This window comes from Lissotriton helveticus, chromosome 7 (genome assembly GCF_964261635.1).
Source record: "Lissotriton helveticus chromosome 7, aLisHel1.1, whole genome shotgun sequence".
NCBI lineage: Eukaryota > Metazoa > Chordata > Amphibia > Caudata > Salamandridae > Lissotriton > Lissotriton helveticus.
Window position 1 is genome coordinate 1,926,569,673 of NC_136068.1, and position 23,276 is coordinate 1,926,592,948.

General features: G+C 41.4%; 1 protein-coding gene across 1 annotated transcript in view; it reads right to left on the reverse strand.

The window, feature by feature from the left end:
- LOC144770908 (sulfotransferase 6B1-like) overlaps positions 1-23,276 on the reverse strand; it is a 199,278-nt gene that overhangs the window by 15,110 nt on the left and 160,892 nt on the right. Inside the window, exon 5 of the mRNA XM_078655705.1 lies at positions 19,356-19,450. Within this exon, the coding sequence (XP_078511831.1) occupies positions 19,356-19,450 (95 nt within the window). The remainder of the gene's footprint in view (positions 1-19,355; positions 19,451-23,276) is intronic.

Below are 23,276 nucleotides of genomic sequence, written 5' to 3' on the forward strand. Positions count from 1 at the left end.
GATGACCCATCTTTTTGGCGTACTGTCACTAGAAAGCTTTCGGAAATCCCTCAAAATGGCAAATTGATTGTTGGTGGTGACTTTAACCTCCCAATGGATCCTATTTTAGACAGACATTCTGCGTTTAAATTCCGCCCTCCCAGGGCTCATAAACAGATGATTAATATGTGTTCCTCTTCTAGGCTCACTGATGTGTGGAGAATGCATAATCCCACCAGTAGTGATTTCACCTTTTTCTCTTCTCCACACTCTAGCTTCTCTCACATTGATTATCTTCTGGTTCATTCAACACTTCTAAAGCATTCTCCGTATCCTATGATTCATCCTATAGTTGTTTCTGATCATGCAGCGGTCTCGTTCACTCTTATGAATCTTACAGACAATAGTGAGCCACGTACTTGGCGCTTGAACGTGGAGATCTTGAATGAGGATCACTGACATAATATCGACGACACAAATATCGAGATACACAAATATCGAGTCAAAAATATCGATTGACAAAATATCGACTCCCTATCTTCAAACAGGTAAGTACCAAAATATCGACTCCAAAATATCGACTTACAAAAATATAGACTGTCAAAATATCGATTTTTTAAAATGTCTTAAAAGTAAGTTAAAACTAATATAGTAATAAATATATTTAATATAAACTTAGAAATAATTATTTAAAAAATATAATTTTAATAAATAATTTATATAATTAAAAAAATTATATCACCAAAAATTACACACACACATATATATATATATATATATATATATATATATATATATATATATATATATATATATATATATATATATATATATATATATATATATATATATATATTTAAACATATTATTAAATAAACATATATAACATTTTAGAAAATGTTTAAAATTTATTGTTACAACTATAGTGAGTTCAACATTAGCAAAAGTGTTGGATAGCGTAGAGGTAAAATTTACTACTCCCACTCCAGTGGGTGCAACAGTAGGGAAAGCGCTGGATAGCGTAGAGGTTAAAATTACTATTCCCACTCCAGGGATGTATGACGTTACAACGCATACTTTTACAACGCCTACCATTACAACAAAACTTTTACAACGCAAAAACTTTTACAACGCATACATTTACAACGCAAGATTTTACAACGCATATACCTTTACAACGCATACCATTACAACATAAGTATTGGTAAGTATATAATAATTTTTGGAATATAAATTAATAAAAAATATTATAATATAATTTAATATAATTTAATTTTATTAAATAAATGTAATTTAAATGTAATTTTACTTTATTTTTACAAAGTACCCCTGTACCCCAAAAACCCAAAACTGACCCTGAACCCTAAAAATACCCCTTTACCCATAAACTGAAAACTGACCCTGAACCCTAAAAATACCCCTTTACCCGAAAACTGAAAACTGACCCTGAACCCTAAAAATACCCCTTTACCCAAAAACTGAAAACTGACCCTGAACCCTAAAAATACCCCTTTACCTACAAACTGAAAACTGACCCTGAACCCTAAAAATACCCCTTTACCCCAAAAACTGAAAACTGACCCTGAACCCTAAAAATACCCCTTTACCCAAAAACTGAAAACTGACCCTGAACCCTAAAAATACCCCTTTACCTACAAACTGAAAACTGACCCTGAACCCTAAAAATACCCCTTTACCCCAAAAACTGAAAACTGACCCTGAACCCTAAAAATACCCCTTTACCCAAAAACTGAAAACTGACCCTGAACCCTAAAAATACCCCTTTACCTACAAACTGAAAACTGACCCTGAACCCTAAAAATACCCCTTTACCCCAAAAACTGAAAACTGACCCTGAACCCTAAAAATACCCCTTTACCCAAAAACTGAAAACTGACCCTGAACCCTAAAAATACCCCTTTACCCAAAAACTGAAAACTGACCCTGAACCCTAAAAATACCCCTTTACCCAAAAACTGAAAACTGACCCTGAACCCTAAAAATACCCCTTTACCTACAAACTGAAAACTGACCCTGAACCCTAAAAATACCCCTTTACCCCAAAAACTGAAAACTGACCCTGAACCCTAAAAATACCCCTTTACCCAAAAACTGAAAACTGACCCTGAACCCTAAAAATACCCCTTTACCCAAAAACTGACAACTGACCCTGAACCCTAAAATTAAAATATTTATCAATTAATCAATTATAATTAATTACCAATAATATTTTAATTAATTACCAATTAATAATTAATTAACAATTAATTTTTTAAAAATATCAATAAATAAATTAACATATTTAATTAATTATAATTAAATTACTTCCCACCCTATTCCCCTATAAACCCACAACCCGCTACAGAAAATAAATTACTAAAATTAAAATATTTATCAATTAATCAATTATAATTAATTACCAATTATATTTTAATTAATTACCAATTAATAATTAATTAACAATTAATTCTAAATTATTATCAATAAATAAATTAACATATTTAATTAATTATAATTAAATTACTTCCCACCCTATTCCCCTATAAACCCACAACCCGCTACAGAAAATAAATTACTAAAATTAAAATATTTATCAATTAATCAATTATAATTAATTACCAATTATATTTTAATTAATGACCAATTAATAATTAATTAACAATTAATTCTAAATATATATCAATAAATAAATTAACATATTTAATTAATTAGAATTAAATTACTTCCCACCCTATTCCCCTATAAACCCACAACCCGCTACAGACTTATATTACACAAAAAATAAAAATTATTATTAACTTACCTTAAATTCGATATTTTTGTTGTCTATATTATGTCTAGTCGATATTATGTCCATTCTATATTTTTGATTCGATATTATGTCCATTCTATTCGATATTAATTTTCTCTAGTCGATATTTTTGTTGTCTATATTATGTCTAGTCGATATTATGTCCATTCTATATTTTTTACTCGATATTCTGTTCAGTCGAAATAATTGACTCGATATTATGACTGTACACCCTTGAATGAACATGATGAGGTTGAACAGCTTAACGTAGATATCCAAAACTTTTTTTCAAGAGAATAGGTCTTCGGTAAATTCTCTAGTGGTTTTATGGGACGCTTTCAAGTGTACTATGGGGAGAGGTGTGGCGCCGCGGCCAGGGTGACTGACTCCGGAATCTGGGGATCACGGTCTGATTCCTGGGGCCGGCGGCAGATTAGCCCAGCACCATGTGACTCTGGGCAATAGATTGCTTAATCTTCCCGATGGCCCTCAGCGCCTAGGGACCCTAACAGGTGATGGTTCGCGCTTTTCAAATGTGGATTATTATTATTATCAATATTACAACTAGAGGAGATATTATTAAAAGAATGGCTAAACGAAATTCGGATATTAGGAAGGAACTTCCTGCTCTGGCGGACAATATTAAACATAAATAGTGTTTATATAGAAGTTCTAAAGCTAAATCACTGTTGCAAGATATCAATAACTTAAAATACTCTTATAACTCTATAGTAACTAGAAGGGCTCATAAGGGCTTTCAGGCACAGAAGTCCAAATGGTTGCTGTTGAAGAATCGAGCAGGGAAAATGTTGGCGGCTACGTTAAAGTATCAGCATACCATTATCAGGACAGCGCAGATTTCTTGCATTAATGATAGTTCTGGAGCCACGAGATTTCAGACTAAAGAGATTCTTGAAGTGTTTTGCGATTTCTATAGCAGACTATATACTCCCCACAATCAATCTTCTCTTGCTCAATGTCAACAATTTTTGGCATCGATCCCTACTCATACTATTTCTGACGCTGACGGGGTGGCTTCGGGGAAACCGATAGATTCCGAAGCAATTATTCAAGCCATTAAAGCCACTCGGTCAGGGAAGGCTCCAGGTCCCGATGGGTTTCCTATTCTTTTCTATAAGACATTTCTTTCATCCATTCTCTCTCATCTCAAGGACGTATTTGATAACTTTGTCTTGTTAGGGAAGGTTTCTGGATCAGCTGCTAAGGCTACTATTGTGGTAATTCCTAAGGAGGGTAAAGATCACTCTGATCCTAGGAATTGTCGCCCAGTTTCCCTTGTGAATATGGAAGCAAAGATTTTCGCAAAGATTTTGGCTAAACTCTTGGAACAGTATTTTCCTTCGCTTATTCATCCATCGCAGACCGGTTTTGTTAAAGGTAGGCTGGCTAGGGATAATTTTCTGACCTTTTGTCACATCTTTGGGAAAGCAAAGTTGTCTAGCCTTCCTTCAGCAGCCATCGCTCTCGACGCCGAAAAGGCATTTGATAAGGTCTCTTGGCCTTTCCATAAATGCAGTACTTCAATCTCATAATCTAGGGGACTCATTTTTAAGTATGGTAATATTGTTGTATGCACAACCTAAAGTCAATATTAGAATTACGGGGCTGCCTCTTCCTTTTTTGATCTCTGTCAGGGTACTAGGCAAGAATGTCCGTTATCACCTCTTCTTTTTTTGTTGTCGATTGAACCTCTCCTTCGGCTACTAAATCAAGATATTAAAGGTTTTCAATTTGGCCCGAAGAACATCAAAACAGCCGCTTATGCGGATGATGTGCTCATCTTCTCTGAAGATATAGGCAATGCAATTCCGGCTATCACCAAAATATTATAGAATTTTGTCTTGTTTCAGGGTATAGTCTGAATAAAGACAAGACAGAAATGTTTCCTCTTAATGCGTTTTGTTTTCCTTCCCACATGGGGGATGTTGGCTTTAAATGGCAATCAAAGAGCATCAAATACTTAGGGATTTGGTTCTGTAACACTTTGACAGAGACTGTCTCGTATAATGAGTCTCAAGTTATAGTTAAGGTTAAACAGTTGTTGGATACATGGTCGCATAAATACATATCCTGGTGGGGACGTCTTCAAACCTTGAAGATGACGATAACTCCCATTGTTAATTTTGTGTCTTCAATGCTTCCTATCAAGTTGTCTTCATCTTTATTTCACGAGATTGACGCCCTTACTTCAAAATTCCTATGGAATGATAAGCGCGCTAGAATAACCTATAAACATCTGAGGAAGCCTTATGATATGGGGGGATGTAATTTCCCAGATTGGAACTTGTACCAAGTTGCATTCTTAGCTTCTCAGGGTGCTCTTTGATTCTCTTTGGATTCTAGACATATACCGCTGTGGTTGTCTGTTGAGCAGGAATTGTTTCCTCCTTTATCTAACTCTTCTTTTTTAACCACGTCCACATTGACTGTACCTTTTTCAAGACGTATTATCTCTGACACCATCGCTGCATTGAAAGCTTTAGATAAAAAAGTTTCTAAGCCAACTCATAAATCTCGGCGATCTTCTTTATGGTACAATTCCAAAATTAAACTTGATATTGACCCTGCGACATTGGCAGACTGGGCTAGCAGAGGTATAACATTGGTCAAGCACCTTTATGATTCTAACCACGACGCCTTTGCAGACTACTGTTACACAACAAAAATGGCGACATCATTTTGAGCATGATATTTTTAAACATATTTCACCAGAAATCTGGCAACTCATTGGAAAATGTTCCCTATGAAATAAAATTGCTCCTTCTCTTATTCAGTCTAAATTTTTTTCTCTCAATCTTTTACATTGGACCGCGGCTTGTTTGCATACCCCCAAACTTAAAGATAATGATCTCTGTTGGAGTTGTAATACAGCTGCTGAGACATATCCATACTAATATTATAAAGAGAGAGCCCAAACCTTTGAGGCGGGTAATCTCAGTAACCACAGCACCAATCACAACACCCAATACAGCGTTGGAAAGGGCAGTTGCAGCAGAAGGACATAGGCTATGCAGAAGGCCACCATATATATATATTTTTTTTGCAGAGTTTTATATAGCGCGAACTTGACCCGAACTGAATCAGGTATCAGAGCGCTTTACATAGCACCAGTTACGTTACATGAGGACACACGTTCATTTTTGTTAGGCACGGGGAGATTAAGTGATTTGCCCAGAATCAGAGGATGTTTGGCTCGTTACCAAGACTCTAACCCAGATCCCCAGGTCCGAGGTCAAGCGCCTTAGCCGGTAGGCCAACTCCTCTATACATTTAAAAGGTAAAAGAACCGTGCCAGCAAAGTAGTCCCTTGTGGGCGTGTCTGCGCTGTGCTGTGGGCGTGGGCTGGGGGCGTGACTAACGCTGGGGGCGTGTGGTACGGCCTTCACATCGTGGGCTGTGGGCGTATGCTGGGGGCGTGACAAATACTGGGGGCGTGACAAACGCTGGGGGCGTGTGTCTGCCCTTCATGCCATGTGAGTCGTACATACAAGCGCCAATTACGTTGCTGCGCAGCATCAAGGGGCACGCTGGGGGCGTGACATGCTGGGGGCGCGACACGCTTGGGGCGTGACACGCTGGGGCCGTGTGTCCGGCCTTCATGCCATGTGAACACAATTGCGCCGCATCAAGGTCCACGCTGGGGGAGAGTGCTACGTTCCGCCCTTCATGCCATGTGGGTCATACATTAATCAGAAGATTGTCTGCTGTGGCCGTGTGCTGGGGGTGTGACAAACGCGTTCACCTGGAGGCCTGGTAAATAACGTTACTGCTGCCTCTCCTGCGCGCTGTTACTGAACTGTCTCATTCAACGAAATTGCACGCTCCTGCTACCATCAACCAGGGCTGTAGCCGGGCTCAGGCGGCGAATCAGTACACCAATTACACGCGCCTGATAACATCAACCAGGGCTGCAGCTGGGCCTCAAGCGGGGGAACACGCGCATGCTAGCATCAAACAGGCCTGCATCTGGGCCTCACGCGGGGGAACACGCAAATGAGCGTGTCTGCGGGGACAATTACTGCATCCTCTCCTACTCGCTGTCAATCAACTCTCTCATTAAACAGATTTACCCGCGGCTGATAACTCTCTCATTCAACGACATTACACGCGCCTGCTAACATCAACCAGGGCTGTAGCCGGGCTCAGGCGGCGGATCACTACACCAATTACTCGCGCCTGCTAACATCAACCAGGGCTGCAGCTGGACCTTCTCCGTCCCTATTCTAATGAAACAAAAAATGTTGTCTACAGCGAGATTTTAAAATAAATTGCCCTTGCCAAATGCACACTTTACACACATTCTATGTCATACCCGGACAACGTCGGGACGGACTGCTAGTCAACATATGTTCTTTGAATGCTCTTTACTCCAACCTTTTTGGGAGCTGGTTCACAAACATCTATTACTAATCTTCAATATTCAGTTTGAGCTCTTGCTGCCTCTAATTTTGTTGGGCCCGTGGGCTACAACATCTCTATTATCTTTGGATACTCTTGATGTGCAATTGTTACATTTGTTGGTATCAATTGCGGTCAAAATTATATTAACGGAGTGGAAATCCTTTCAGTCCATATCCTATCATATGTGGTGGGCAAGGGTATCATTTCTTTGAGGGGCTCATACATCTGTGGAGGACAAACACTATGCACCCTTTGTTTCTAGTGGGGTCTCGAGATCTCTTGATAGATATATGAACTTAGCATCACAAGGCTTGGTGGCGCAGTATCCCTTTGTGTCTACTTCTTAATTTACCCTCTCTGTTGTAGCAGGTGTCTTTTTCTTCTCCTCTTCTTCTTCCTCGCTACCCTCTTCTCTCTTTCTTTTTTCCTTCTTCTTTTTTTCCTGATGATCGATTTATCCAAGTGGTACAACTGATTTTCTCGTATGCCTTACTTATTCCTTTTTCCACTGTATTGATTGATACGTCGGTGATATATACGACATTGATTATATTTACACTGATGAATGCTTATTTATTGTGTAAATCTCTTTTTGGTTGCATTACTTATTATGGCATTTTAAATAATCATACTTCTTCTCTTCTATCTATACTAATATAATAAAGAGAGAGCCCAAACCTTTGAGGCGGGTAATCTCAGGAACCACAGCACCAATCACAACACCCAATACAGCGTTGGAAAGGGCAGTTGCAGCAGAAGGACATAGGCTATGCAGACGCCCACCATATACATTTAAAAGGTAAAAGAACCGTGCCAGCAAAGTAGTCCCTTGTGGGTGTGTCTTTGTTGTGCTGTGGGCGTGTGCTGGTGGCGTGACAAACAGTGGGGGCGTGTGGTACGTTCCGCCCTTCATGCCATGTCTCATAACGTGTGCTGTGGGCATGTGCTGCAGGCGTGTGCGGGTCGCGGGATTACAGAGAAAAAAAAGCGAGCGTTGTTGCCAATATTTCATTGTTTTTTCTTCCCAGGTTCTGTACATTCCAGCTCCGGGTGTGCTTGCCCCGCGCTCCCAGTGACGTGCACCTGCTTTACTGTATGGAGGTCAGGCATGGCGCTATTCCCAATGGCCGGAAGGAGCGCAAACAGGGGCCATTGTGCAGGAAATGTAATCTCGCCTTCACTTCCGGTGACGCCTGAAGCGCACACTGGAGATTTTCCACTTCTGTTGCGCACAGGCCTCGTGCCACGCCCATCTGAACACAAGGCCCGCCTCCACGGAAATAGCAAGAAGGGGACTATCCTTCCCCCGGGAAGATGTGACGATATTCTGCAAACCAACATCCCGCATACCATCACTCCGCAATTTTTATAACGCGGGACTGTTACTCCGCAAGGACATCATTTCTAAAACTTTTACAACGCATATGACTTTATCACCCATGCCATTAAATTGTAAAAGTACATTATTAAAACATCAAATATATGTTTGTATTTATGTGTATTGATATATATATATATATATATACACACATTTTTTTAATTTAATTAAAACATTTGTTCTTTTAAATTGCATCATTTATATTATTTTTATTTATTATTTTATTTTATTACCCTTTACACTCTGAAAACTAATCCCACCCTGCTCCCTTTAAATACCCCTGCACCCCATAATCATAACCCACCCTTACTCCTTAAAATACTCCAACACCCTTGAACACTAACCCATCTTAACCCTATAAATATACCCTGTACCCCAAAACCTAAACCTATCCCTAAACCCTAAAAATACCCCTGTACCCCAAAACCCAAACCTAGCCCCGAACCCTATAAATACCCCTGTACCTCAAAACCCAAACCTACCCCTGAACTCTAAAAATACCCCTGTACCCCAAAACCCAAACCTAGCCCTGAACCCTAAAAATACCCCTGTACCCCAAAACCCAAACCTGCCCCTGAACCCTAAAATACCCCTGTACCCCAAAACCCAAACCTAGCCTTGAACCCTTAAAATACCCCTGTACCCCAAAACCCAAACCTACCCCTGAACCCTAAAAATACCCCTGTACCCCCCCAAACCTAGCCCTGAACCCTAAAAATAACCCTGTACCCCAAAACCCAAACCTACCCCTGAACCCTAAAATACCCTTGTACCCCAAAACCCAAACCTAGCCCTGAACCCTAAAAATACCCCTGTCCCCCAAAACCCAAACCTAGCCCTGAACCCTTAAAATACCCCTGTACCCCAAAACTACCCCTGAACCCTGAAAATACCCCTATACCCCAAAACCCAAACCTAGCCCTGAACCCTAAAAATACCCCTGTACCCCAAAACCCATACCTACCCCTAAACCCTAAAACTACCCCTGTACCCCATAACCCAAAACTATATCTGAACCCTTAAAATACCCAAACACCCCAAAACATATACCTCAGTACCCCAAAACCTGTACCCCTATACCCATACTTACCTTATCCAAACATAAAAAAAAACATGCTTTTACCATTCATGCATTTACAACGAATTTCGTTGTAAATGTATGCGTGGTAAAAGCATATATAATGTAATGCCATGCGTTATAATGGCATTGCGGAGTCATGGTACTTTCGTAATGAAAGCATGCAGAGTGATGGTATGCGGAAAGAAAGTTGCGGTAAAATGGGTGTTTACCCTCCCCCGGTAAGTATATGGGTGGCACGGCGGCCCACATCTCCTGCTACATACTCATATTTTTTCACCACCCATTTGAAAAATGCACAAGTCTCTCTCATTGATGGCCAGCACCGACATACACTTTTAGACACACCTCCCGCCACAAGTTCTAGATTTGCGAACTTTAGAGCTGGGGAGCTACGTTCGAATCTCGGCATCAGCTCAACATCCTGTGATTCCAGGCAAATCGCTTTGTCTCCCCGTGCCTACCACAAATGAATGTGTTCTTCTGTAATGTAAATTGTGCTCATGCCATGTTGTCGATTTCGCGCTATATAATATTGCAAGGAAAAATAAAGTAGGGAAACTCGAGTTCACACACTACTGAACACGCACTCTTAAGTGCATCAGCAGTGCACTGTGAATCTGAGCGTTTCACAGGGCTGTCACAGATAAGAAATGCTATCAAAACGAAATCCTACAAAACAATATACTACTGGCCGGCAGCAATTCATACCTGGACAACGTCGGGACGGGCTGCTAGTAAAGTAATAAAGATATTAGAACTAAAAAAATAAAAAAATAGAGTTTTGAGAATGTGCGTGGTTCATATTCTTTTGGGAAAACTGTCACTCAATAAAAAGTGCTTTCGCCCCAGCACTCCATCAATCACCAGAGCTATCTTGACATTTGCATTAGTTGCATGAAAACTCCCGGGCACACGAATAATTCAGCTTCACTACCGTTGGTTTTAACCTCATGTTGGGGGGGCCATGGGCTGCAGGTACAGTGTGGTGATAGGGGTCTGAAGTGCCGGCCTGGGCAGGCCTGCTTGTGATTTTCTTGGCCTTGTACCTTCTGCAACAGGCTGTTTCAATGACGGTGCTCAGAAAAAGGCTTTTAATGTTTTCACTGGTTGCTGTTTGCCCGCTTCCAGATTCACCTTTACTCCCTTGCGTGTCCCGGCTGGCCGTCAGTTGGAGTCTAGTCAGTTGGAGTCTAGTCGAGACTCATGCTACTAATACGGTAAATAAATGTGCAGCCCAGCCCGCGACCTGTAGCCCGTCCAGCGCACTCATTGAGCAGGCTCAGCGGTAGATATCAGCCTCAGCAGTCACAATACTATTAATGAAAAAATATTATCCTAAAAGAATGATAAATTCCTGTCCATGAGTGACAGGCACTCAGAGCAAGCCATCACTGTATTATGGGCCAACCGCCACGACTTCTCCGGCACGGGACCGATCCAGGGACTCGCGGGTGGCATGAAAGCCAGCTGCCACGGACACACACACAGTCGGCTGGGTGAGGTCCGGCGGACTCGCTCGGCATGCCGCATGATCCCTCTGAGGCACCAACCGATCGGGGCACAACACTACTAACGGTGTGAGTGAGCACTCAACTCTTTAGCTGCCAAACGCTAGGAAAACATATCTGCCGGCAAGAAAACATAAAATCCGCCGGCTCACACGTGACATTGGCGGCCCGCCCATAAGAGCACAGCCTCGGCCGGGGTGTCGGGTGACCTCAGGCCTGGTAGTGAGTAATGACTCACTAAGTGACAGCCGCGCAGTGGGCGCCGTGAATTTCATTGGAGCCAGCACGGACCAGGATAGTACGATACATTGTAGCAGGCAATGCACACTGTCATCATTAACTGTTTACAAGCCTGCTGGTGGCAGTGCCCGGGCCGGCAAAGTCTGCAGAAAACAGCAGAGCCGGCGCACAGGTGTCACAGGTGCAGGCACAGCGGTACAAAAGGGGGTGGTGGTGATGGATGGAGCATCTGAACCAATCAAACACTCCCACCCAGTAAACAGATCTGGGTTTAATCCATCAAAGGTCTTTAGCCCACTCTGCCACCTCAGTTCAGACATGGCTATATGCAAATCAGTCTGCAAATAAGGCTTGCTTGAATCCAGTGGCAAAGTGAGCAAGGGACTCACGTCTGAGCATACCCTGCCAACTTATGACGGACAAAGCGGTACAAAAGGGGGTGGTGATGGACGGAGCATCTGAACCAATCAAACACTCACACCCAGTCAACAGATCTGGGTTTAATCCATCACCGTTCTTTAGCCCACTCTTCCACCCCAGTTCAGACATGGCTATATGCAAATCAGTCTGCAAATAAGGCTTGCTTGAATCCAGTGGCATAGTGAGCAAGGGACTCATGTCTGAGCATACCCTGCCAACTTATGACGGACAAAGCGGTACAAAAGAGGGTGGTGATGGACGGAGCATCTGAACCAATCAAACACTCACACCCAGTCAACAGATCTGGGTTTAATCCATCACCATTGTTTAGCCCACTCTGCCACCCCAGTTCAGACATGGCCATATGCAAATCAGTCTGACCCTGTGCCTCATGGGAACAGTCCAGCCCGAACTGCCAAGACATGCCTTCCCTGGACTGGAAACAAGCTTCCTAGTAGCGGTTTCTGGCATTACAGCCGTCTTCAGCCAGGCTTGCTTGAACCCAGTGGCAAAGTGAGCAAGGGACTCACGTCTGAGTATACCCTGCCAACTTATGGTGGACAAAGCGGTACAAATGGGGGTGGTGATGGACGGAGCATCTGAACAAATTCTGTATAAAAAATTCTCACAAAAATTGATTTAAAATGGCCACAGGTCGTCACAAATCTGGCACCCAATATTGTGTTGTCCGTTAATGCAATACGATTGCTGAAAAATTGCCTTATGCTCAAAAATCACAGTCACCCTGTTTTCTTAACTTAACTCAAACTCATTTCTCATCTGGAATCAAATCACGGGAGACATGTCTCAGCGGTCTGACGGGTCTCATTTTTGCGAGAATTTCTATACAGAATTTGTTATTTATAGAGTCATGGCCACTGAACAATAGTCATAAGGGAAATAATTTACACAGCATTATTTTGGACTGGAGAAAGGATAATTATATTCCAAGCCCTGATGATGTCCCTGAAGGCGCGAAACGCGTAGGCTGTAGCTCTGGAAATTGTATAGAATATGCAACAGTTGTCTGTGAGAATGTAATGAACAGCGATACAGTGAATGTCGTCATTAAAAGAATTGACTAAAAGTAGATGAAAGCCTGCTTTGAATATTTTTCGTGTTTCTGTTTTTTTTAATTATGAATGCCATTAATTTTTGCTTGGATTATACTTGTACAGTAGATGCTCCTTGGTTAAGATTTATTCTAATCACATAATGAATTTTGATTGATTGAAAATATTTAGTTTTCATTTAATCTTTATTTCGGTCAATTACAACCATAAAAGACAAATTAAAATACAACAATTTCTTATTCCAATTCCGATTAATCCAAGAGTTGGGGTACCAATGAGGAAAAGTAACAAAGATTGATATACAATTTATATGATCGGCTACAATATGCCATAAAACCTATCTTATATCATAATACACGTTAAAAAACATTTAAAAGCTGGGCATGTTATCATTATAAAATGTATACACTATATAAGCGAAAATACACAGAAGGAGATGAGAGAATAATCACGGGAATTTAACCTAGTTGGAAAGTGCTAGTGCAATATCTCTTCAACTTGGTATTCGGATTCAAAGCGAGTAGATTATTTAGCTCTAGAGCTTTAACCCAGCTTTCGTTCTTATCAAGGATACATTAAATAGAAACCTGCTTACACAAAAGACAATTATTTTTGAGGTGTCAGTTTTTAAAATGCGTTCGGCATCGCTACAACTTCTGACACCCAAGTGCCTAGAGAGAGACCTAATCCAGCGTTTCCTGGCAGAGTTATATGCTGTGCAAAAGAAAAGTATGTGAGCATCATTTTCCTTAACTTCTTCTGTACCTAAGGAACACAAATCACTTTTCTTGTCCACCTTGTTTCTGCCCCATCTAGATATCTTTACACTTGTTTGTAAAATCCCATATCTAAACTGCAGGAATAGGGATTTCGCTAACGGGGGTTCTATCTCGTCCAGAAACGGCTCTAGACGAGCAACGTCTTTAAAAGCTAGAAACTTCAAGGTTAGTTTTGTCCATTGCTCCTCCTGTCATCCAATGCACACATTTTAGAAACTTAAATGGTGCAATGACTCATCTGTCTATGCACTGAGAGTCCTCATATTATCATGTGAACTTGGTGTGACTTCTAAAGTACCCGCCCAGGCACCTGTTAATCTAAGGATGAGAAATGCATATAAGGCATGGAGACACGTATGTACCATAAGAGACACTGTAATAAACGTGGTACATGGGAACAAGGCAGCAGTACCCTCTACATATTACATGTCAAGGGCATGCAGGTAACTGTAATATACTTGGTATATGTAAACAGACAGTGGTACCCCCAATATATTACATGTCAAGGGTACACTGGTAACTGTAATGAACTTGATATATTTGAATAGGACAGCTGTACCCTCAACATAGTACCCACCAAGGACACATAGGTAACTTTAATTAACATGGTATATCTGAAAAGGATAGTTGTAACCTCAACATATTACATGCCAAGGACACACAGGGAACTGTAATGAACTTGATATATGTGAAAATGACAGAGGTACCCATCAAGGACACATAGGTAACTTTAATTAGCATGATATATCTGAAAAGGATAGTTGTAACCTCAACATATTACATGCCAAGCAAACACAGGGAACTGTAATGAACGTGATATATGTGAACATGACAGAGGTAACCTCAACATAGTACCCACCAAGGACACATAGGTAACTTTAATTAACATGGTATATCTGAAAAGGATAGTTGTAACCTCAACATATTACATACCAAGGGTACGCAGGGAACTGTAATGAAAGTGATACATGTGAACAATACAGATGTACCCTCAACATATCACATGTCAAGGGTATGAAGGGAACTGTAATGAACTTGATATATGTGAACAGACACTGGTACCCCCAATATATTACATGTCAAGGGTACACTGGTAACGGTAATGAACTTGATATATTTGAATAGGACAGCTGTACCCTCAACATAGTACCCACCAAGGACACATAGGTAACTTTAATTAACATGGTATATCTGAAAAGGATAGTTGTAACCTCAACATATTACATGCCAAGGACACACAGGGAACTGTAATGAACTTGATATATGTGAAAATGACAGAGGTACCCACCAAGGACACATAGGTAACTTTAATTAGCATGATATATCTGAAAAGGATAGTTGTAACCTCAACATATTACATGCCAAGGACACACAGGGAACTGTAATGAACTTGATATATGTGAAAATGACAGAGGTACCCACCAAGGACACATAGGTAACTTTAATTAGCATGATATATCTGAAAAGGATAGTTGTAACCTCAACATATTACATGCCAAGGACACACAGGGAACTGTAATGAACTTGATATATGTGAACATGACAGAGGTAACCTCAACATAGTACCCACCAAGGACACATAGGTAACTTTAATTAACATGGTATATCTGAAAAGGATAGTTGTAACCTCAACATATTACATGCCAAGGACACACAGGGAACTGTAATGAACTTGATATATGTGAAAATGACAGAGGTACCCACCAAGGACACATAGGTAACTTTAATTAACATGATATATCTGAAAAGGATAGTTGTAACCTCAACATATTACATGCCAAGGACACACAGGGAACTGTAATGAACTTGATATATGTGAAAATGACAGAGGTACCCACCAAGGACACATAGGTAACTTTAATTAACATGATATATCTGAAAAGGATAGTTGTAATCTCAACATATTACATGCCAAGGACACACAGGGAACTGTGATGAACTTGGTATATTTGAACAGGACAGCAGTACCCTCAGCATACTACATTCCAAGGACACACAGGAAACTGTAATGAACTTGCCACATGTAAACAGAACAGTGGTACCCTCAACATATTAAATGCCGAGGACACACAGGAAACTGTAATAAACTTGGTATATATATAAACAAGACAGCTGTTCCCTCAACATATTATATCCCAATGACATGCTGGGAACTGCAATAAACTTGGCATTTGTAAACAGGACAGCGGTACCCTCAACATATTAAATTCCAAGGGTATGCAGGTAACTGTAATGAACTTGTGAGATTGGAACAGGACAGCAGAACCCTCAACATATTACATATCAAGGGTACACTGGGATCCGTAATGATCTTGATATATTTAAAGTAGACAGCACTATCCTCAAAATATTAGATGGCAAGGACATGCTGGGAACTGTAATAAACGTATCATATGTAAACAGGACAGTGGCACCCTCAACATATTACATGCCAAGGACACACAGGGAACTGTAATGAACTTGGTATATTTGAACAGGACAGTGGCACCCTCAACATATTAAATGCTGAGGACACACAGGAAACTCGAATGAACTTGGTATATATAAACAAGACAGCTGTTCCCTCAACATATTATATCCCAATGACATGCTGGGAACTGCAATAAACATGGCATTTGTAAACAGGACAGCGATACCCTCAACATATTAAATTCCAAGGGTATGCAGGTAACTGTAATAAACTTGTGAGATTGGAACAGGACAGCAGAACCCTCAACATATTACATATCAAGGGTACACTGGGATCCGTAATGATCTTGATATATTTAAAGAAGACAGCACTACCCTCAAAATATTAGATGGCAAGGACATGCTGGGAACTGTAATAAACGTATCATATGTAAAAGGACAGTGTCACCCTCAGGATGTTACATGTCATGGGTATACAGGGACCTGTAATTAACTTGATATCTGTGAAGAAGACAGTGTACCCACAACATATTACATGCCAAGGGTATGCACGGAACTGTAATGGATTTGATGTATGTAAACAGAGAGCGGTATCCTCAACATATTACATGTCAAGGGCATGCAGGGAACTGTAATAAACTTGATTTCTGTGAACAGGACAGCAGTACAATCAACATATTACATGCAAAGGCTATTCACGGAACTGTAATGAACTTGGGAGATGTGAACAGGACAGCAGAACCCTCAATATATCATATGGCAAGGACAGCTGGAAACTGTAATGAACTTGGTATATGTGAACAGGACAGCGGTACCCTCAACATGCTACCTGCCAGAGACACCAAGGTCTTCTACACGTGTACCCTCTTCCACTGTTGCATTTCCATGTATTTTGGACTGACAGTGTGCATGGTGGAGCAGAAAAGGTTGTCTTTGCTTGGTGTTAAATTCCAAAACTCCTCATTATTAAACCTGTGCAGCAGAAGTTCAGCAGTCTGACACACAAAGATTATTTTCTGACAACTAAATCTTTGCTGAATTCCTCTTCAGTAGGGGCGGCTCATTCGCAATGGCGGGGGAGCGTCTCCCCACTGGCTCAGAGCCAGGAGGTGAAACATAAAACAATATATTATAATACAGTGCGTTCAGGGAGGGGCGGGCCGAGGCTATGGGAGGGGAGAGGAGGAGAGGTTTATAGGACTTATAAGTGCGCATGTGTGTTTTGGCAGCCATCTTAGACCGGCCAAACACATGTGCACTTAGGTTTCTCCAACCGGACTGTATTGAACAGCCGGTAGTCAGACAAAATATCGAAATTAAAATATCGATATACAATAATATCGATGTTTTAATATCGATGGTATAGTATATCGATGTGCCATAATATTGACAGACAGAATATCGAGATTAAGGTATGTATGTTAGTAATATCGAAATTTTGTTGTTTAGTGTTATGTATTTTATTTTGTTGTTTATATGTTTGCTAAATATGTTTAGAAATGTATGTTTGAAAATTAGTAATTTTGTTAACATTTTGCGTTTTAGTATTAGAGCGGGTTGTGGGTTTATAGGGGAATAGGGTGGGAAGTAATTTAATATTAATTAATTAATTAATATATGTTTGTAAATATTTTTAATTAATAATTAATTGGTAATTAAATAATATTAATTAGTTAATTAATTAATATAATTTGTTACATATTTTTAATTAATAATTAATTGGTAATTAATTAATATTAATTAGTTAATTAATTAATATACTTTTGTACATATTTTTATTTATTAATTACTTGGTAATTAATTAATATTAATTAGTTAATTAATTAATATAATTTTGTATATATTTTTAATTAATAATTAATTGGTAATTAATTAATATTAATTAGTTAATTACATTAATTAGAGTAATTTTTTAATATATATAATTTTTTTGTTATTGTTAATTAATTATTTGGGAAAAATTAATATTAATTAGTAAATTAAATTAATTATAGCTAATGTGCTAATATATTTACTTTATTGTTATTGTTAATTAATAATTAATTGGTAATTAAATAATGTTAATTAATTTTGGGTAAAGTAGTATTTTTAGGGTTCAGGGTCAGTTTTCAGTTCTTGGGTAAAGGGGTATTTTTGGGGTTCAGGGTCAGTTTTCAGTTTTTGGGTAAAGGGGTATTTTTAGGGTTCAGGGTCAGTTTTCAGTTTTTGGGTAAAGGGGTATTTTTAGGGTTCAGGGTCAGTTTTCAGTTTTTGGGTAAAGGGGTATTTTTAGGGTTCAGGGTCAGTTTTCAGTTCTTGGGTAAAGGGGTATTTTTAGGGTTCAGGGTCAGTTTTCAGTTTTTGGGTAAAGGGGTATTTTTAGGGTTCAGGGTCAGTTTTGGGTTTTTGGGGTACAGGGGTATTTTTAGGGTTCAGGGTCAGTTTTGGGTTTTTGGGGTACAGGCGTACAGGGTAAAAATAAAATAAATTCAAATTTAATTTAAATCAATTTAATGAAATAAAAAAAATTACATTAAATTATTACGTTTTTAATTTATTTTAAATGTATATGTATTACTTTTAATTTTTTAATTATGTTTTAATGTTTTTATTTAATATTTTTTAAATTATATGTATTTTAACATTATTTTTACATTATTATTAATACATTTAAAAAAACGATATTTTTAATTTCGATATTTTTGTACTACGATATTAATTTTTCGATATTTTTGTACTTACCTTTATGAAGATATGACTCCGATATTTTTGATTTCGATATTTTTGTGTCGATATTTTGTATGTAGATATTCTGTCTGTCGATATTATGTCATACATTCGAACAGCCGGGTTGGAGAAACAGCACAGACACCCTGTTCTGAGCAGAGCGTCAAAACCAGCACGCTCAGGCCAATCCCCGTGCTGCTCTCATAGCATGAGAGCAGCGCGGAGATTCCACAGAGAGTCTCCGCTTCTGTCCCAGTGTCTGCCGGGACGAGGAAGCAGCAGAACACTGAGGCCTGAGGAGCGATGCAGCGGCAGCTTCAGGTAAGGTTTTTTTTTCTTGTAATTGTTAACCCAACGCGGGCTCCCCCACATCCCCCTCCACCAGACCGAACACCTCTTAAATGTGTCGGCCGCCACTGCTTTTCAGGACTAGGAGAGCAGATATGGGGATGTGCTGAGTTACTGACTTCCGGCCATTGTGTCATTTAAGTCTAGAACAACTATGTATATATTCCAAGTGGATGCTAAACCTCACAATGCGATTGAAACCACCAGCAAACACTTCTTACCGCTTTCATGTCTTCGAACATTAGGACCATCACATTGTCATCATCTATATGTTCATTCCAGTCAATGGCATGTTCAAACCATGAACCCCACATCACTGAAACAGAAAGGCATGTAGGTGAAGTGGTGTCACCACAAACAGTCGTTACACTACGTTTTAGCGCTTTTATACCATACAGATGAACAGATCAACAATCGACTTTTCAGAATAATCACCCATATTGACTCTACTCTGTCAACTACATTCTACACAAAGGGCCAAAGCTAGTTTGTGGTTGCAAAGACTCCGATTTGCACAATCGGAGCCCTTGCTATTCCAAAATACCCTTTGGGTATGTTCAGAACCCTAATTGTGATTCAGTCGTTTGATACTAAATCACAAAACAGGTTTGCCACTACATACCGAATTGCAAATTGAAAAAGGCATGTGTAGTGCGTACCTTCCAGTTTGTGATTTCTAATGGTCTGGACCAATGGTCACATTCATTGAAAGGTTACCGACACCCCAAAGGAGGTAGTAAGCCACTCGCAAACATGAAGGGGGCTCTTAGGGACTCATTCCTCTTTGTCAATGATGTAAAAAAACATTTTTTAGGAGTAGACAGTGGTCTCTGGGACCTCTGCTTTCTGGTAAAAAAAAAAGATTTTAAAGCTTTTCTTTTTAAACCCATCCTGTTTTCCTTTGAGGCAAACAGGCTGTGTTCAGAGAATAAGATTGCTTTATTTAAAAGCAATCACAGACATGGAGGTATGCTGGCCACCATCCATGTGGTGGCCCCAATTTGCAGGGGTCTCAATTTTCGACCTACCTCATGCATAGCAGTGAAGTAGGTCAAACTCCACCCCCTACAAATTGGAATTTTAGTGAACCATGTTTGCAATTTTGTGAACCGTGTTTTAATGTATGTTGGTTTGCAAAATTTCGTGTATTCGAATAAAGTTGGTGGACAAATTGCAACCACTTTTCCTGAATGCTGTTGTTAGACCTGACACCTTTGGCGTGGTTCTTCCCCCATCTTTTTGCCTCTGACTCATGTGTTTTTGATGCTGTGCTGGATTTCGTTTTTGCTGGTTTAGATGCTTTGGACACTCTGCCACTGCTGATCAGTGTCAGAGTGTAAGTGCTCCCTCTGTAAATTGCCATATTGATTGAATATACCTGATTGGCATATTTGTATCACCATGAAGTCCCTAGTAAAGTGCACTGTGTGCGCCAGGGCTGGTGATGACAGATGCTACTAGTGGGCCTGCAGCGCCGATTGCGCCACCCACATGAGTAGCCCTAAAAAGGACTCAGGCCTGCCAGCGCAGGGCCTGTGTGCAGTCAGTGACTGCCTGTCCCCCTGGCCAGTGTCTCCACTGGCTGGGCCTAACCCTTCCCTGTCTGTGCACCTCAGTCACCCCTATGGAAGGCTCAAGGTACCCCCCTGGGCAGGGTGCAGTGTATGGATAAGGTAGAGCATGTACTAGTGCAGGTCACATGCTCTGCTAGTGGGCAGCAGCCATTTTATGTGCTCACTGCTGTAAGGCTCTCTTGCTCCATAGAGTAACATGGAGGAGGCTGGCCCCACGTGATACCAGCCTATCTCCCCATAGGAACAAGATGGGACATGAGTGAAAGATATCCCTGAACTCAGAATTTGATGACACATCTTTTAGTGAAGGGTGTTTTTAAATCCTGTGTTGGAGAATAGCACTTTTAGAAAGTGGCTGTTCTTTTGTCTAAACCTTTCTGTGTGCCTGGGTTTGTGGAATGCCTGTCTGGCCTGGGTGTGACAGAGGGCTGCAGAGGCCCGGAGGAGGGGGTAGGAGTTAGCCCGTGGGTGAAAGGCCGCATCTGCTGCTAGGGAGGTGGGAGGAAGAAGCGCCTGGGAGTGCTGGGCTGTGCCTGCCTGCCCACCCTGCTGGCTCTCTCTCCTGCCGGCCAACTGCCACCTCTGACCCTAGAGCTGACAGGAAGAAGAAAACCAGAAACACCTCAGTGCTTCAGCAACCCCCAGAACTGGTTTAGACTGGAGTCAGGGCCGCTTGCACAAAGACTTCAAAGGACTTCAAAGACTTTGAGGGGTATAAGGAATGGACCCCTGACTACAGAAGTTTAGATTCTACAATTCTACAATCAAGAAGGAACCTCTGCTGGAAGAAGGACTGCTGCAAGCCTGAAGGAAGATTGCCTTGCTGTGTGCTCCAAGGGCTGACCTGGTCTGCTGTCTAACTGGAAGCTGAGGAGGAGAAAGGGACTTGGCTGTGTGCTGTGACCCTGCCTGCTTGAACCTGCTAAGACTTTGCTGTGTGCTGTGTCTGCAATTTGAATCTCCAAGGGCCTGAGAAGAGCTGGCCTCCTGTTGGGAACACAGGGTTAAAGGTTCCTACAACTTTGCCAAAAGCAGCTGCAAGATCGTGCTGTGGTGACCTGGGACGTGTGGTCCTCGACTGCGGAGCGTGAGGAAGGGATCGGTGTGCTCATCGGCACATTCCCAGCGAGGGTCGGAGGCTTGGGGTGCCTCCCCTTGTGAAATTCGCTCCAGAGTGGTTGTGAGGCCGAGAGGGGGGTCTATTCGGGACCTGCGCCCTCAAAAACCCTTTGCCGCCAAATCACCATCGCGGCCCAGGGCCAGGAACACCCCCTGCAACTTGCTTCGGTGTTCAGGAGCTGCGGGGTCGAAGATCGAAGCCGCCGCGCTCCCATTGGACGAAGGAGCCAAGCCCCCTCACTAACGCCGCAACGGGATTGGCCCGTGCGGCGCAGCGTCATTGCCGTGGCTGAGTAGGGATTGGGCGAGGAAGCGGAGCGTCATCAGCGAAGCCGCGCTGCCATTGGTTGGCGGCCTCGCGTTCAGAGGGGCTCGTCTGAAGAGCCGCGACGGGATTGGCTGCCTTAGCTGAGGCGGCTGGAGGAGCCGAGGAATCGCCGCGATCACCGCCGGGACCGGGGAAGACTGACCCGACCCCACCGAGGGAATCTGAGGCGTCCCGCACCCCTGGCCAGCCGTCCCCCACAAGGTGAGCAGCACCGCCTCCCCCGCCGCTCGTTGGATTGTCGAGAGCGGGCGGGAGAGGACAGGGGACCGGCCGGGGCGGGGACGCGTGCGATCTGCACGGCCTGGGGCGCCGTAGGCCCAAGAAGGCGCGAGGCTGCACCTGGGGAGAGAAAGAGTCCCTGGGCCTCGCGAAGGAGCGCATTTGAAGCGCTGGAAGCCCACAAATCAGAGTACACGTGGGCAGTGGTTCCTTGCTCGTTTATTTTCTTTCTTAGAGCACCTTTCTCTGAAATAAGTCAGGACTGCTTATTCTGAACCCTGATCTTTAAAGAGACCTGAGACTATCTTTTTTTTTACATCAGAACTTCCTGAAATTAAGTACCACCATAAACATAAGTGCAACCATTAAGATTAAGTACAACATTTGTCTAAAGAAATGATTATAGTACAACTGCCTTATTTACCTTGCTGAAACTAGATAAAGTTATATATTTTTATAAAATATACTTACCTGTGTGGTCTCAGTTTGTGGTGGATTAGGGATTATTGTTGTGTTAAGTGCAAATGTTATCCACATTGCCTCTGTTTAGCCTAGACTGCTCGCGCCATGCTACCTATAGGATTAGCAGGGGTTATCTCAGAGGGTTATTCCTTCACCCTGACTGGAAGCAGGGGTCCCTACTTGGTCTAAGGTACTTACCTCTACCAACTAGAGACTCCCGGTTCTAACATTGTTGGACAGCGGTGCGGATTTTGAACTAATGAATTTTGAACTAATGATTGCACTTGACCGGCAGTGATTTCTTGTACATCACTAGTCTAGTTTAGCAGCACAGGTTGCGCAAGATTTTTTTTTCTTTTTGGTGAAACCTGTTTAGTTGAAAAGGTTAGGAAGTATCATGTCTCAGAACGCGCCAAGCGTGAATGGAGAAGTGGAAGTGG